The sequence below is a fragment of the Ornithorhynchus anatinus genome, chromosome 2 (assembly GCF_004115215.2).
Source record: "Ornithorhynchus anatinus isolate Pmale09 chromosome 2, mOrnAna1.pri.v4, whole genome shotgun sequence".
Classification (NCBI taxonomy): Eukaryota; Metazoa; Chordata; class Mammalia; order Monotremata; family Ornithorhynchidae; genus Ornithorhynchus; species Ornithorhynchus anatinus.
Genome location: NC_041729.1, coordinates 38179678 through 38195221, shown reverse-complemented (window position 1 = coordinate 38195221; position 15544 = coordinate 38179678). Strand labels below are relative to the sequence as shown.

The window sequence follows — 15544 nt, the reverse complement described above, 5'->3', positions numbered from 1 at the left end:
TGTCCAATTTTCTCCCTGTGATAGAAAGTGAGCAGGCACTTTCTTTAGGTTGTGAAAAGACAACCGGTATTCATTTACTTTCACCAAGTATATACAGTATTTTCACCAAGAACCTCAGCCGTTCAACAGAACCTCAAATCAGACCCAGGACAAACCCACCATTCCTGTTCTCACACTTTGTTGGCTAAAACCTAGAAATTCCCACCATCCCAAAACACTTCTCTGCTTCCCTTCCCTAACTCCTCTGTGGTTATACCATCCACAAATCTTTCCTTCTCTGTGCCTCAGTTACTTCATCTGGTGAAATGGGGATTAAGCCCCTTGTTTCCTCTACTGTAAAATTGGGATTCAATACCTGTTCTCCCTTCTACTTCAGACTGTGAGCCCCATGTGGGATAGGGACCGTGTCTGACCTAACTGTCTTGCACTTACCCCATCTGCTACAACAGTGTTTGACACATGATAAGCGCTTCTCAACAAGTACTAAAAAACAAACAAACGGATCACCTAGCTGGAACTCAACCCTCTTGGTCAAAGCCAGTCACTAAATTCTTGCTCTCCCAGAAGAGGTATGGCCTGTTCCATTCTTTCCTGATTCCAGGTTAAATGAACTTTTCTCTGTCCTGTCTCTTTGGCCATTTCTTCCCTCACAAGTGACTGAGGTCTTCAGCTCTCCTCCTGGGAAGGGTCCTGAGGAGTGAGAGTTCTCTTGCTCCTTAAGTTATTGATAATCTTCCCCATAAGTGAGCAAAGCCCACCAGTCAACAGAGACAGAGGGTGACTATCCCTCAGAGCCAAAGAGTTGTCCAACAGTGGCAGTGGGAAAAGAAGTTCCACTACTCAAACCACCTCCCTTCGACCCCCACCATTAGCCCAGGGCAACTTCGATCTGATCATGACCCCAAAAAGTGCTCCAGTGTACTCTGGTTCTATGCTTTCCTGCGAAGGACCACTGAGCTTTCATTCATTCAGTAGTATTTATTGAGCGCTTACTATGTGCAGAGCACTGTACTGAGCGCTTTGAATGTACAGGTCCGCAAGAGATAGAGACAGTCCCTGCCCTTTGACGGGCTTACAATCTAATCGGGGGAGACAGGCAGACAGGACAATGGCAATAAATAGAGTCAAGGGGAAGAACATCTCATAAAAACAATGGCAACTAAATAGAATCAGGTCGATGTACATACCATTAAACAAAATAAACAAAATAAATAGGGTGATGAAGATATGTACAGTCGAGCAGACGAGTACAGTGCTGAGGGGGTGGGAGGGGAGAGGGGGAGGAGAAGAGGGAAAGTGGGGAGAAGAGGGTTCAGCTGCAGAGAGGTGAAGGGGGGGTAGAGGGGACAGAAGGAAAAAGGGAGGAGCTCAGTCTGGGAAGGCCCCCCTAGGAGGAGGTGAGCTATAAGAAGGGATTTGAAGAGGGGAGGCGAATTAGATTGTCGGAGGTGAGGAGGGAGGGCGTTCCAGGACCGTGGGAGGACGTGGCCCAGGGGTCGACGGTGGGATAGGGGAGACCGAGGGACGATGAGGAGGTGGGCGGCAGAGGAGCGGAGCATGCGGGGTGGGCGGTAGAAAGAGAGAAGGGAGGAGAGGTAGGAAAGGGCAAGGTGATGGAGAGCCTTGAAGCCTAGAGTGAGGAGTTTTTGTTTGGAGCGGAGGTTGATAGGCAACCACTGGAGGTGTTTAAGAAGGGCAGTGACATGCCCAGAATGTTTCTGCAGGAAGATGAGCTGGGCAGCGGAGTGAAGAATAGACTGGAGCGGGGCGAGAGAGGAGGAAGGGAGATCAGAGAGAAGGCTGACACAGTAGTCTAGCCGGGATATAACGAGAGCCCGTAGCAGTAAAGTAGCCGTTTGGTTGGAGAGGAAAGGGCGGATCTTGGCGATATTGTAAAGGTGACACCGGCCGGTCTCAGTAACGGATCGGATGTGTGCGGTGAACGAGAGAGACGAGTCAAAGATGACACCAAGGTCGCAGGCCCAAGAGACGGAAGGATGATCGTACCATCCACGGTGATAGGGAAGTCTGGGAGAGGACTGGGCTTGGGAGGGAAGATGAGGAGCTCAGGCTTGCTTATGTTGACATCCAGGTGGAGACGTCCTGGAGGCAGGAGGAGATGCGAGCCTGAAGGGAGGGGGAGAGGACAGGGGTAGAGATGTAGATCTGCATGTCATCTGCGTAGAGATGGTAGTCGAAGCCGTTAGAGCGAATGAGTTCACCGAGGGAGTGAGTTTAAATGGAGAACAGAAGAGGGCCAAGAACTGACCCCTGAGGAACTCCAACAGTTAAAGAATGGGAGGGGGAGGAGGCGCCTGCGAAGGAGACCAAGAATGACCAGCCAGAGAGATAAGAGGAGAACCAGGAGAGGACAGAGTCCCTGAAGCCAAGGTGAGATAAGGTATGGAGGAGGAGGGGATGGTCGACAGTGTCAAAGGTAGCAGAGAGGTCAAGGAGGATTAGAGTGGAGTAGGAGCCATTAGATTTGGCAAGAAGGAGGTCATGGGTGACCTTAGAGAGAGCAGTCTCGGTAGAGTGGAGGGGACAGAAGCCATCTGTTCGGAGGGGGTCCAGGAGAGAATGGCAGTTAAGGAATTTTAGCAGCGAGTGTAGACGACTCGTCCTAGGATCTTGGAAAGGAAGGGTAGTAGGGAGATAGGGGGATAACTGGAAGGGGAAGTGGGGTCGAGAGAAGGTTTTTTTTAGGATGGGGGAGACATGGGCATGTTTGAAAACAGAGGGGAAGGAGCCATTGGAGATTGAGTGGTTAAAGATAGAAGTTAAGGAAGGGAGGAGGGCAGGGGCGATGGTTTTTATAAGGTGAGCAGGAATGGGGTCCGAGGCGCAGGTGGAAGGGGTGGCACTTACAGGGAGGGAAGAGATCTCCTCTGAGGATGCTGCAGGGAAGGATGGGAAAGTAGGGGAGAGGGTTGGTGGCGGGGAGGGGAGAGGGAGAAGGGTGATTTGGGGGAGCTCAGACGTGATTGTGTTGATTTTTGTGATGAAGTAGGTGGCCAGATCATTGGGGGTGAGAGATGGGAGAGGGGGAGGAACAGGGGGCCTAAGGAGAGAGTTAAAGATCTGGAACAATTGGCGGGGGTGATGGGCATGGGTGTCATTGAGGCAGGAGAAGAAGTTTACCCTGGCGGAGAAGAGGGCAGAGTTAAGGCAGCAAAGGATAAATTTGAAGTGTGTGAGTTCGGCTTGGTGCTTGAACTTTCACCAGCAGCGCTGGGCAGCTCGAGCATAGGAGCGTAGGAGGCGGACAGAGGAGGTGATCCAAGGCTGTGGGTTAGTGGAGCGAGAGCGGCGGAGGGAAAGGGGGGCGAGAGAGTCGAGATGAGTAGAGAGGGTGGAGGTGAGAGCGGAGAACTGATCATCGCGAATGGGAAGTGAGGACAGGGCTGCAAGGTGAGGAGAGATGCTTTCGGAAAGACGGATGGGATCGAGAGAGCCCAGGTCTCTGTGGGGGAGTAGCAAAGATTTGCAGGGGGAGGGAGTGTGAGAGATGAGGCAGGTGAGAAGGTTATGGTCAGAGAGAGGGATTTCAGAGTTGGTGAGGGAGGAGATAGTGCAGCGGTAGGAGATGACGAGATCGAGGCTGTGACCGAGTCGGTGAGTGGGCGCAGTATGGTGGAGCAGGAGGTCGGCAGAGTCGAGGAGGGATGGCAGGCGGGCGGCAGAGGAGTCATCGGGTACATCCATGTGGATGTTGAAGTCTCCGAGGATCAGAGTGGGCAGAGAGAAGGAGAGAAGGAAGGTGAGAAAGGGGTCTAGGTGGTTGAAGAAGTCGGAGCTGGGAGCAGGAGGGCGGGAGACGATAACAACAAGTATCTGGAGGGGGTGATAGAGGCGAATGATATGGGCTTCAAAGGAGGGGAAGGAGGGGGGGGGGGAGGAGGGATAGTGCGGAAGCAGCAACGGGGTGAGAGGAGGAAGCTGAGCTGTCACAAGACATCAGATTGTCACCATACTCTGCAGGACAGTTGTTCATACATAACTCAGCCATCTGTATCTGATGGTTTGGGGTTTCCAATCACCTTCATCTCTGTCAGATAGACAATTCATACATATCGGGCAGGGGCCGTAAATCTGACGTGACATTTTGCGATTGAGGTTAAATAACCGAAACACACCAAACCAGGGTGTGGAACAAAACGTCTCACAAGAGGATGAGCAAATGAGCCATACAGTAGCTCTCCTGCTGGTTTCATCATGTTAATGTGTGTGGCTTTTTTTTTTCTTTCCAGAAATGACTGACATGGAGATCTCGACACAGGCCATCATCTTTATTTTTGCTGGATTTGAAACCACCAGCTCGACTCTCAACTTCGTGTCCTACAACTTGGCTACTCACCCTGAAGTCCAGAAGAAACTGCAAGAGGAAATAGACAGCATTCTACCTAACAAGGTAAGATGACCAAAGGCCAGTTCTCCAGTGGTACATCAGACTAGTAATTGTTTGAGGAGAGTCTGTTTTTCTCCATTAGCTAGGCCTAATTCTGAACTCAGAACCAAGTCTGAGTACCTATTCATTCAATAGTATTTATTGAGCACTTACTATGTGCAGAGCACTGTACTGAGCGCTTGGAATGTACAAGTCCGCAACAGAGAGAGACAGTCCCTGCCCTTTGATGGTCTTACAATCTAATCGGGGGAGACAGGCAGACAAGAACAATGGCAATAAATAGAGTCAAGGGGAAGAACATCTCATACAAACAATGGCAAATAAATAGAATCAGGGCAATGTACGTCTCATTAAACAAAATAAAATAAATAGGGTGATGAAGATATATACAGTTGAGTGGATGAGTACAGTGCTGAGGGGGTGGGACGGGAGACGGGGAGGAGGAGAGGGAAAGGGGAGAGAAGAGGGTTTAGCTGCGGAGAGGTGAAGGGGCGATAGAGGGAGCAGAGGGAAAAGGGGGGGAGCTCAGTCTGGGAAGGCCTCTTGAAGGAGGTGAGCTTTAAGTAGGGATTTGAAGAGGGAAGAGAATTAGATTGTTGGAGGTGAGGAGGGAGGGCGTTCCACGACCGCGGGAGGACGTGGCCCAGGGGTCGACGGCGGGATATGCGAGATCGAGGGACGATGAGGAGGTGGGCGGCAGAGGAGCGGAGCGTGCAGGGTGGGCGATAGAAAGAAAAGGGAGGAGAGGTAGGAAGGGGCAAGGTGATGGAGAGCCTTGAAGGCTAGAGTGAGGAGTTTTTGTTTGGAGCGGAGGTTGATAGGCAACCACTGGAGGTGTTTAAGAAGGGCAGTGACATGCCCAGAACGTTTCTGCAGGAAGATGAGCCGGGCAGCGGAGTGAAAAATAGACTGAAGCGGGGTGAGAGAGGAGGAAGGGAGATCAGAGAGAAGGCTGACACAGTAGTCTAGCCGGGATATAACAAGAGCCCGTAGCAGTAAAGTAGCCATTTGGGTGGAGAGGATAGGGCGGATCTTGGCGATATTGTAAAGGTGAGACCGGCCGGTCTCGGTAACGGATCGGATGTGTGCAGTGAACGAGAGAGACGAGTCAAAGATGACACCGAGGTCGCGGGCCCGAGAGATGGGAAGGATGATCGTATCATCCACGGTGATAGGGAAGTCTGGGAGAGGACCGGGCTTGGGAGGGAAGATGAGGATCTCAGGCTTGCTCATGTTGACATCCAGGTGGAGACGTCCTGGAGGCAGGAGGAGATGCGAGCCTGAAGGGAGGGGGAGAGGACAGGGGCAGAGATGTAGATCTGCGTGTCATCTGCGTAGAGATGGTAGTCGAAGTCGTGAGAGCGAATGAGTTCACCGAGGGAGTGAGTGTAAATGGAGAACAGAATAGGGCCAAGAACTGACCCTTGAGGAACTCCAACAGTTAAAGGATGGGAGGGGGAGGAGGCGCCTGCGAAGGAGACCGAGAATGACCGGCCAGAGAGATAAGAGGAGAACCAGGAGAGGACATTGTCCCTGAAGCCAAGGTGAGATAAGGTATGGAGGAGGAGGGGATGGTCGACAGTGTCAAAGGCAGCTGAGGGGTCAAGGAGGATTAGAATGGAGTAGGAGCCATTGGATTTGGCAAGAAGGAGGCAATGGGTGACCTTAGAGAGAGCAGTCTCGGTAGAGTGGAGGGGACAGAAGCCAGATCAGAGGGTGTCCAGGAGAGAATGGGAGTTAAGTAATTCTAAGCAGCGAGTGTAGACGACTCGTTCTAGGATCTTGGAAAGGAAGGGTAGTAGGAAGATAGGGCGATAACTGGAAGGGGAAGTGGGGTCGAGAGAGGGTTTTTTTAGGGTGGGGGAGACATGGGCATGTTTGAAGGCAGAGGGGAAGGAGCCATTGGAGATTGAGTGGTTAAAGATAGAAGTTAAGGAAGGGAGGGGGGCAGGGGAGATGGTTTTTATAAAGTGAGTGGGAATGGGGTCCCAGGCACAGGTGGAGGGGATGTCACTTCCAAGGAGGGAGGAGATATCCTCTAAGGTTACTGCAGGGAAGTATGGGAAAGTAGGGGAGAGGGTTGGTGGGGGGGCAGGGGAGAGGGGGAGGAGTGACTTTGGGGAGCTCAGACCTAATTGTGTTGATTTTTGTGAAGTAGGTGGCCAGATCATTGGGGGTGAGAGATGGGGGAGGGGGAGGAACAGAGTGCCTAAGGAGAGTGTTAAAGGTCCGGAACAATTGGCGGGGGTGAAGGGCATGGGGCATGGGTACCTAGTGTTAGTACCTTTCACTGGACTGAGGATAACAGCTTAGAGCTAGAGCCAACATATGAGTAATGTGTCTAATACCAAACTCGGTAGAGACCACAAGAGGTTTACTCCATCTATCAACCACTGTCTTGACTGCTGTGTAACTTATCTGTACTTCAGTTTCTTCACCTGCGAAATGAGGATTACGTTCCTGTTCTCCCTCTTACTTCAAAGAACCCGGATTTGGGAGTCAGAGGTCACGGGTTCTAATCCCGGCTCTGCCACTTGTCAGCTCTGTGATTTTGGGCTAGTCACTTAACTTCTCTGTGCCTCAGTTACCTCATCTGTAAAATGGGAATTAAGATTATGAGCCCCACATGGGACAGCTTTATCACCTTGTATCCCCCCCAGCACTTAAAACAGTGCTTCCCACATAGTAAGCACTTAAAAAATACCACCATTATTATTATTATTATTATCATTCAACTGTGAGCAATATGAGGGTTAGGGACTGTGTCTGACCTGATTATATTGTATCTATCCCAGTGCTTATGACAGGGATTGGCACACAGTGAGCAATTTTTTATGGTATTTGCTAAGCACTTACTATGTACCAGACACTGTTCTAGAAGCTGCGGTAGATATAAGGAAATCAGGCTACTCAGTCCCTATCCCACATGGGTCTCACAGTCTTAATTCCAGTTTTGCAGATAGCTGTGGCACAGAGAAGTTAAGTGACTTGTCCAAGATCACACAGCAGATAGCGCTTAGAACAGTGCTTGGCACATAGTAAGTGCTTTAACAAATGCCATCATCATCAAGTGGTGGAGACAGGATTAGAACCCAGAACCTTCTGACTTCCAGACCCGTGCTCTATCCACCTGTGCTGCTTCTCTAAGCACTTAACAAATACCACAGTTTATTATCATTATCATTCTAAGTGCTTGGGAGACTGTCTGGCCTAGTGGAAAGAATAGGTGACTGGAAGTCAGGAGACCCAGTTCTGCCACTACTGGATGACCTCTGGTGAGTCACTTAACCTCTCTGGGCCTCAGTTTCCTCATATATAAAATGGTAATAAATCCCTGCTATCCCTTCCTTTTAGACTGTGAGCCACTTGAGCACAGCCGTTAGCACTGGATGATATGAAGAGGAGGCAGCAGGAGGGGTAGGGGCTTTTAATTAGGCAGCCACCACCCAAGCTTTTGGGAATTCATCCATTCTTAAACCCAGACTAGGCCAAACCATTCAGAGGCCCACCTTGCAGCTGCCCATGTGGTACTTTGCAGGCCCAGGGCAGAAAGAGGACTGGAGTAAGCAAGGGACTGCCAGAACATCTCTGGAGGTGGCTGCCTGCATTCCCGAACCTGCCCAGCACCAAACACTCTCACGCCAGTCAATCATTCTTTCAAATAGTACATACTGAGTGTTTACTGTGTGCAGAGCACTGTACTAAGTGCTTGGGAGAGTACAATACAACAGGAAACAGACACATTCCCTGCCCACAACGAGCTTGCAGTCTGGGAAGGGAGGCAGACATTAATATAAATAAATATATTACAGATATGTACATAAGCGCTGTGGGGCTGAGAGGGGGAAAGAACAGAGGGAGTAAGTCAGGGAGTTGTGGAAGGGAATGGGAAAGGTCCCTTTGGCAGCCTCGATCCCGTGTCTGCTGGAGCCTCGGCCCCCATTCTGCCTCCATAGAAGGCCTCCCTGCAGACCCTGGACGGATGCTGCTGGCACCCTAGTGGGGAGACTGAAAGGATCTCCCAGTCACACCTTATAATAATGATAATAAGAAGAAAAATAGTACTTATTAAGCAAGAAGAATAGTACTTGTTAAGCACTTACTATGCGCTAAGCACTGCTTTAAATGCTGGGGTAGATACAAGTTAACTGGTTGGACGCAGTCCCTGTCCTACAAGGGGCTCACACTCTTAACTCCCATTTTCAGATGAGGGAACTGAGGCCCAGAGAAGTGAAATGATTTACCCAGGTTCGCACAGTAGACATGTGGTGGAGCCAGAATTAGAACCCAAGTCATTCTGAATCTCAGACCCGTGCTGTATAATAATAATAATGATGATGGTATTTGTTAAGTGTTTACTATGTGCCAAGCACGTAATCTGATCCTGAATGTAGCCCACACGTAATAATAATAATAATGATGATGGTATCTGTTAAGTGTTTAACCAATAGTATTTATTGAGCGCTTACTATGTGCAGAGCACTGTACTAAGCGCTTGGAATGTACAAATCGGTAACAGATAGAGACAGTCCCTGCCCTTTGATGGGCTTACAGTCCAGTCGGGGGAGACAGACAAGAACAATGGCAATAAATAGAATCAAGGGGAAGAACATCTCATTAAAACAATAGCAAATAAATAGAATCAAGCTTACTATATTCTAAGCACTGTTCTAAGTGTTGGTTATAATAATAATGATAATGGAATTTTTTAAGTACTTACTATGTGCCAGGTATTGTACTAAGTGCTAGGGTGGATACAAGCAAATTGGGTTGGACACAGTCCAACATCAGGCTCACACTCTTAATCCCCATTTTACGAATGAGATAACTGAGGTCCAGAAAAGTGAAGTGACTTGCCCAAGGTCACATAGCAGACAAGTGGTGGAGCCAGGATTAGAATCCATGACATTTTGACTCCCAGGCCCGAGGTTTATCCACTGCGTCATGCTGCTTCATATCTTAGTAGTTGGGTAACCAGGAGATTTCCCAATTTTCCCCGCCCCCAAATTTAGCATTTTTATTGTGTGTAAAAAGGCACATTGCTGTATGGGCTAGTGAACACTAAGGAATAATATGACCCTTGTAAGTTCTTCCTCTTGATTGTAAACTCTTTGAAGTGCAGGGATCATGAATATCAACTCTATTATATTGTAATCCTCCAAACACTTAATACAGAGGTCTGCACATGGTAAACAGACAATAAATGCCAATGATTGATCGAGAGGCCTGAGCTGGCAAAGGCTAGGTCAGAGCATCTAATTAGAATCTCATCAGAAGTGATTTAAGGCAGCTATAAATCTATTATGGGTAATTATATGGCTTTTAGGAAAATTTTGAACTCAGTACAGTATCTGGTTAAAAAAGCTACTCCTTTGGCAGAAGTGCCATCTCATGTGGTCCTGGTGGTTTGGGGAGGGAATGTGTGTGTTTATTGTTATATTGTACTCTCCCAAGAGCCCAGTACAGTTCTCTGCACACAGTAAGCGTTCAACAAATAGGATTGAATGAACGATGCTAGGCCATAGGGACAAATATTTGGTCACTCAGCGGTGTCCCTCCATCAAGGCAGTGAGGCATGGCCAAGGGGAAGACCTTATGCTTTTTTTTTTTTCAGCCTTCCATCCAAACCTTTCAGTATCTTAACCCTGTTTAGAAAGCAATAGAGCTTGGTTCTCCTCTCTTTCATTAAAGCACTAACTGTGGGCAAAGCACTTACAAAGAACTGGCAAAAATACATGGATATTAATGCAGATAAAGCTTCTGGCCCACTGATGACTCACATTCTAAAGGGGGAGAATTAAAGAAGGCACCAGGGAGGGAGACAGACATTGGGAAAGAGGAAGGAAAAGAAAGAAATAGAAAGCTAAAATCAAGAAGTGAAGAATATCAATTGTAAAAGGAACAGTTGGTTCATGATTAGAAGGCTTAGAGAAGCAGCTTGGCCTAGTGACAAGGGTACAGGCTTGGGAGTCAGAGGACCTGGGTTCTAATCTCAGCTCTGTCGCTTGCATGTTGTGTGACCTTGGGCAAGCCGCTTAACTTTTCTGTGCCTCAGTTTCCCCAACTGTAAAATGGGGATTATATCCTACTCCCTTCTATTTAGACTGTGAACCCCATGGGGGACAGGGATTGAGTCCAACACAATTAGCATGTCTCTACCCCAGCGCTTAGAACATTGCCTGGCACATAGTAAGTGCTTAACAGATACCATTGTTATTATCATTATTAAAGTTCCATCCTCAGCTTCTCATGGTACCAGGCAGGGTCAGACCACAACAACCTTAAGCATAGTCTGAAAGTTGGGAAAGTTGGTTTTTGCATACTTCTGCTCAAGTTTGTATGTATGCGTGCTGGGATGTGAGGGGGGCACCTTTTTAAACTGATCTGGACCTTCTCCTTCACAAATCTCTCTCTCCTCTAGGCCAGCCCCACTTATGAATGCATCTCCCAGATGGATTATCTCGATATGGTTGTCCAGGAAACTCTCAGGCTCTTCCCCCCAGGAGGTCGAATAGAGAGAGTCTGTAAGGAAACGATCCAAATCAAAGGGTTGACCATTCCCAAAGGGACAGCGGTTATTATACCAGCATTTGTTCTGCATCGGGATCCAGAGCATTGGCCAGAGCCTGAAAAGTTCCTCCCTGAGAGGTAAGTTAAGAAGGAGTTAATAATTATGGCATTTGTTAAGTGCTTACCATGTGCCAGGCACTGTTCTAAGCACTGGAGTAGATACAAGATAACTGGGTTGGACACAGTCCCTGTTCACATGGGGATCACAGTGTCAATCCCCATTATACAGATGAGAGAACAGAGGCACAGAGAAAAGAAGGTCACACAGCAGAGAAGTGGTGGAGTGGGGATTAGAACTCATGACCTTCTGACTCCCAAGCCTGTGCTCTATCCACTACGCCACGCTGCTCCTCTAACTCTGTAATACGACCAGGAAAATCCATTACAAGGCTTGAATGGGACAGTAATCCTGGACATCAAATCCCAGCATCTCCAGCCAGAGGCTTTAGGATATCCCTCCATACTCTGGAAGTGGACTTTCACAAACACAATGGAAGAAATTGCCCCAAAGCCTGTTTCTAGCAGCTGTAACCTTATTTATACCAGAGTCACATGAGGGTCTGACTTGAGCCAGGCAGATTAGAAACAAGGGTAAAAATAAAGCCCAATTTTCCCACTGTGGTTCTAAGCCAGTCTTGCTCAGGTAAGCATTCATGTAATTTGTAATGGCATCTGAGTCCTGGGTACATGGACCCAAATGTTATAAGTGTGGGCTCCATGGTAGCAGCTGTAATGTAATCAGTAAGTCAGTCATAGTTTTTGAGTGATTACTGTGTGCAGAGCACTGTTCTAAGTGGTTGGGTGAGTACAATAATAATAATGTTGGTATTTGTTAAGTGCTCATTATGTACCAAGCCCTGTTCTAAGCGCTGGGGTAGATACAAGGTAATCAGATTGTCCCACGTAGGGCTCACAGTCTTCATCCCCATTTTACAGACGAGGGAATTGAGGCACAGAGAAGTGAAGTGACTTGCCCACAGTCACATAGCTGACAAGTGGCGGAGCTGGGATTCGAACCCACCACCTCTGACTCCCAAGCCCGGGCTCTTTCCACTGAGCCACGCTGCTTCAATACAAGAATAAATCGACACATTCCCTGTCCACAATGAGTTTACAATCTAGAGGGGGAGACAACTGTAACTGTAATCCCTGCCCCTTGGACTGAGCCTTCTTGTCCCACGACCTCGTTTCTGAGGGAAGGAAGGTGTAGACAAGCAGTGTTGCCTAGTGGAAGGGGCTGAGGACTGAGAATCTAGGGGAACCTCCACCACCTGTGATCTTGGACAAGTCACTTAGCCTCTCTCTGCCTCAGTATCTTCATCTGTAAATTAGTGATTAAATATCTGTTCTCCCTCCCTCTAGTCGGTGAGCCCCACAGTGGAGGGGGGAGGGGACTTCATCTGATCTTATTGTGTTGCATCTGCCCCAGTGTTTGGCACATAGTAAGTGCTTTATCAATGCCATTATTGTTATTGCTCAGAAACTTAAGAAAAGAATCCAATATTCGTTTGAAACAGCAGAGACTCAAGACACTCTTGGGTTTGTCTGGGTGAGGAGAGAGAACTTTCTGTGAACTGTATGCAGGATAGCCCTGGGCTTAGTGGGTTTTTGCATGGAGAAGCAACATGGTCTTGTGGAAAGAGCATGAGCTTGGAAGTCAGGAAGACCCAGACTCTAATATGGCTCGCCACTTGTCTGCTGTGTGACCTTGGGCAAGTCACTTCACTTATAAGTGCCTCAGTTACCTCATCTGTAAAATGGGGATTAAAACTAAGAGCCCCATGTGGGACAGGGACTGTGTCCAACCTGATTAATTTGAATATATGCCAGTGCTTAATACAGTGCCTGGTACATGTTAAGTGCATAACAAATACTATTTAAAAAAAAAAGATAATGCATATAAACACAGGCAGATTGAATAGTGAAAAGTCGTGGGAGCATTTCACCAAGAAACAGAGTGGGACATTGGCTAGGTTAGACCAGCTGATTCCTGTTTATCCCTTATTCCAGGAACTGACAATTTGCAGACATTTACAACCCCAAGATCAGACACTCCTAATTTCAGCTAAGGAAAGAGCAGCCTGGGGTACTGATAAGAAGGGTGATAATGATGGAAGGTCATGGAGTGCTGGTCCCTGTCAAAACAAAAGGAAGACCTCACTGCCCTCCTCCTTGTCTTTCTGACCATCTCACTCATTGGCACCAGGTTCAGTAAGGAGGAGAAAGCTTCGCACAATCCCTATGTCTTCCTGCCCTTTGGAGCCGGTCCCAGAAACTGCATTGGAATGAGATTTGCCCTCCTCAACATGAAAGCTGCTCTGATTCACCTGCTGCAGAATTTCTCCGTGGAGCCTTGCAAAGAGACCCCGGTGAGAAACCCACTTTTTGCTCCCCCCTGGTGCTAATGACTTCCAGGAACAACTGATGATCTCCACGCTGATCCCGCTAGAGGTTAAACCAGTCGGCTTAAGCCCAGGGTGTCTGAGCCTCTAAGACTAGGAAGCAACGTGCTGCCCTTCAACTTGCCAACTAGGCTTCTTGAGAAGCAGCAGTTTCTCTTGTGACAGGGTCTTTCATTGCATTTGTCCACACAGGATCTGTTCCTCGAGGTGGAGTCATGTTTTGCCGTAAGCCACATCTCTTGGCTCTATATGAAAAGAAATAAAAGGATGAAGGGCTGTTATGACCATTGGGAAATTCTATTTTATTTAGAAGGTTTTGCTTCAGTCAGTATGTCAGAGTGTTAGTTTTACAGCTATCCCTTTTTAAATCTTCCTCTATTTACTGGCTTCCGTTTGCTTCTCTCCTCAGATCCCCCTAGAACTGGATTCGACGGGTTTTATGAAACCCAAGAAGCCGATCATTCTGAAACTTGTCCCCAGATCAGGAATGGATTCTGAAGACTAGAAAGGAATTAGGTCTGTTGGGAGAATGCTTTTCCCACTTCTCTGAAAGCAAGAACTAGAAATCTTGAATCTTACACTCAATGGAAATGAAAACCTTAAAATAAACCTCTTGCCTTTTGGGGCAGGAATCACATCTACCAACTCTGTTATATTGTTTTCTTTCAAGCACTTAGTACAGTGCTCTGCACACAGTAAGCACCCAACAGATATAATTGATTGACTGCTTTTCTGGAGAAAATACCATGCGCTGGAAGAGTAGAATGCCGATTATATTTCTTATCCTACCGGAAAACCATGGTGGGGGAAAATGAGGTAGTAAAAATGTGTTTGGGCTTGTTAATTATTTGAATTTATTTGCAAAGCTAGCTTAGACAAACCACAGATGTTTTTCTTATAATCAACAATATTCCTCTTAATTGGGAAACTTCCCTTAACTGCTTCCAAGAGGTGTCGCCTTTGCTTTGTGGTTTAGGCCATGAGTCTCCCTGGGCTGAGTAAGGGGAAGATGCAACAGAGTAGTGATGGAAGAAACTAGGGAAAAAGCTTAACTGGTAAGAGAGCTTAATTAGCAGATGAAGATATGTCTGTCAAATATCACTGAATGATCGATAATAATAGTATTTATTAAGTGCTTCGAGAAGCATGACCCAGTGAAAGAAACACGGGCCTGGGAGTCAGAAGAACTGGGTACTAATCGTGACTCTGACCGTTGTCTGCTATGTGGCCTTGATCAAGCAACTTAACCTCTCTGTGACTCAGTTTCCTCATCTGTAAAATGGGAATTAAATCCCTCCTACGTAGGCTGTGAGCCCCAAATGGCACAGAAACTCTGTCAAACCTGTTATCTAGTACCTGCCCAGTGCTTAGTACAGTGCTTGGCCTATAGTAAGCACTTAATACCATAATTATTATTACTGTGTACAGAACACACAGAATACGGAATACAGAAGAAGTGGCGCGGCTCAGTGGAAAGAGCACGGGCTTAGGAGTCAGGGGTCATGGGTTCTAATCCCAGCTCTGCCACCTGTCAGCTGTGTGACTTTGGACAAGTCACTTAACTTCTCGGTACCTCAGTTACCTCATCTGTAAAATGGGGATTAAGACTGTGAGCCTCAGGTGGGACAACCTGACAACCTTGTATCTACCCCAGCGCTTAGAACAGGGCTCGGCACTTAGTAAGCCCTTAGCGAATACCAACGTTATTATTACTATTACGGATCTTCAGCAATTTTCCATTTCTAATCATTAGTTGAACCAGTGCCGGCTTTTTCACTTGAGGCTTCACTTTTCTGTTATGACTTTCTCTGAGGCCTCAAAAAATCTCGGGCACTTTTAGTGACGTTAATAGGGCCCCGTAAACAGATCAGACTGGAGTCCAGACTGCAGGGAGATAACTAGTGGAGCTTGGACCCAGAGACTCTGCTATCATCTACAATCTGGTAAGGGAGTGGTGCCTACCAACTCTTCATATTGTACTCTCCCAAGCACTTAGTACAGTGCTCTGCACATAATAAACATTCAATAAAATGATTGACTGATACTCTTAATGGCTTTTGTTTATCAACAACTGAGTAGGTGGGAAGGTGGTGCTGGCTATGAGATTGTGCGGTCCCAGTTTTCCAGTGGTCTCCACTGGCATGAGGATTTTAAACATACTTAG

At 47.5% G+C, this 15544-nt stretch overlaps 1 protein-coding gene across 1 annotated transcript in view; it reads left to right on the top strand.

The window, feature by feature from the left end:
• Window positions 1-14022, top strand: part of LOC100082275 (cytochrome P450 3A21-like) — a 36891-nt gene extending 22869 nt beyond the window's left edge. Inside the window, exons 10-13 of the mRNA XM_029057503.2 lie at window positions 4251-4411; window positions 10830-11056; window positions 13185-13347; window positions 13790-14022. Of these exons, the coding sequence (XP_028913336.1) occupies window positions 4251-4411; window positions 10830-11056; window positions 13185-13347; window positions 13790-13885 (647 nt within the window). The 3' untranslated portion in view covers window positions 13886-14022. The remainder of the gene's footprint in view (window positions 1-4250; window positions 4412-10829; window positions 11057-13184; window positions 13348-13789) is intronic.
• Window positions 14023-15544: the final 1522 nt, after the last annotated feature.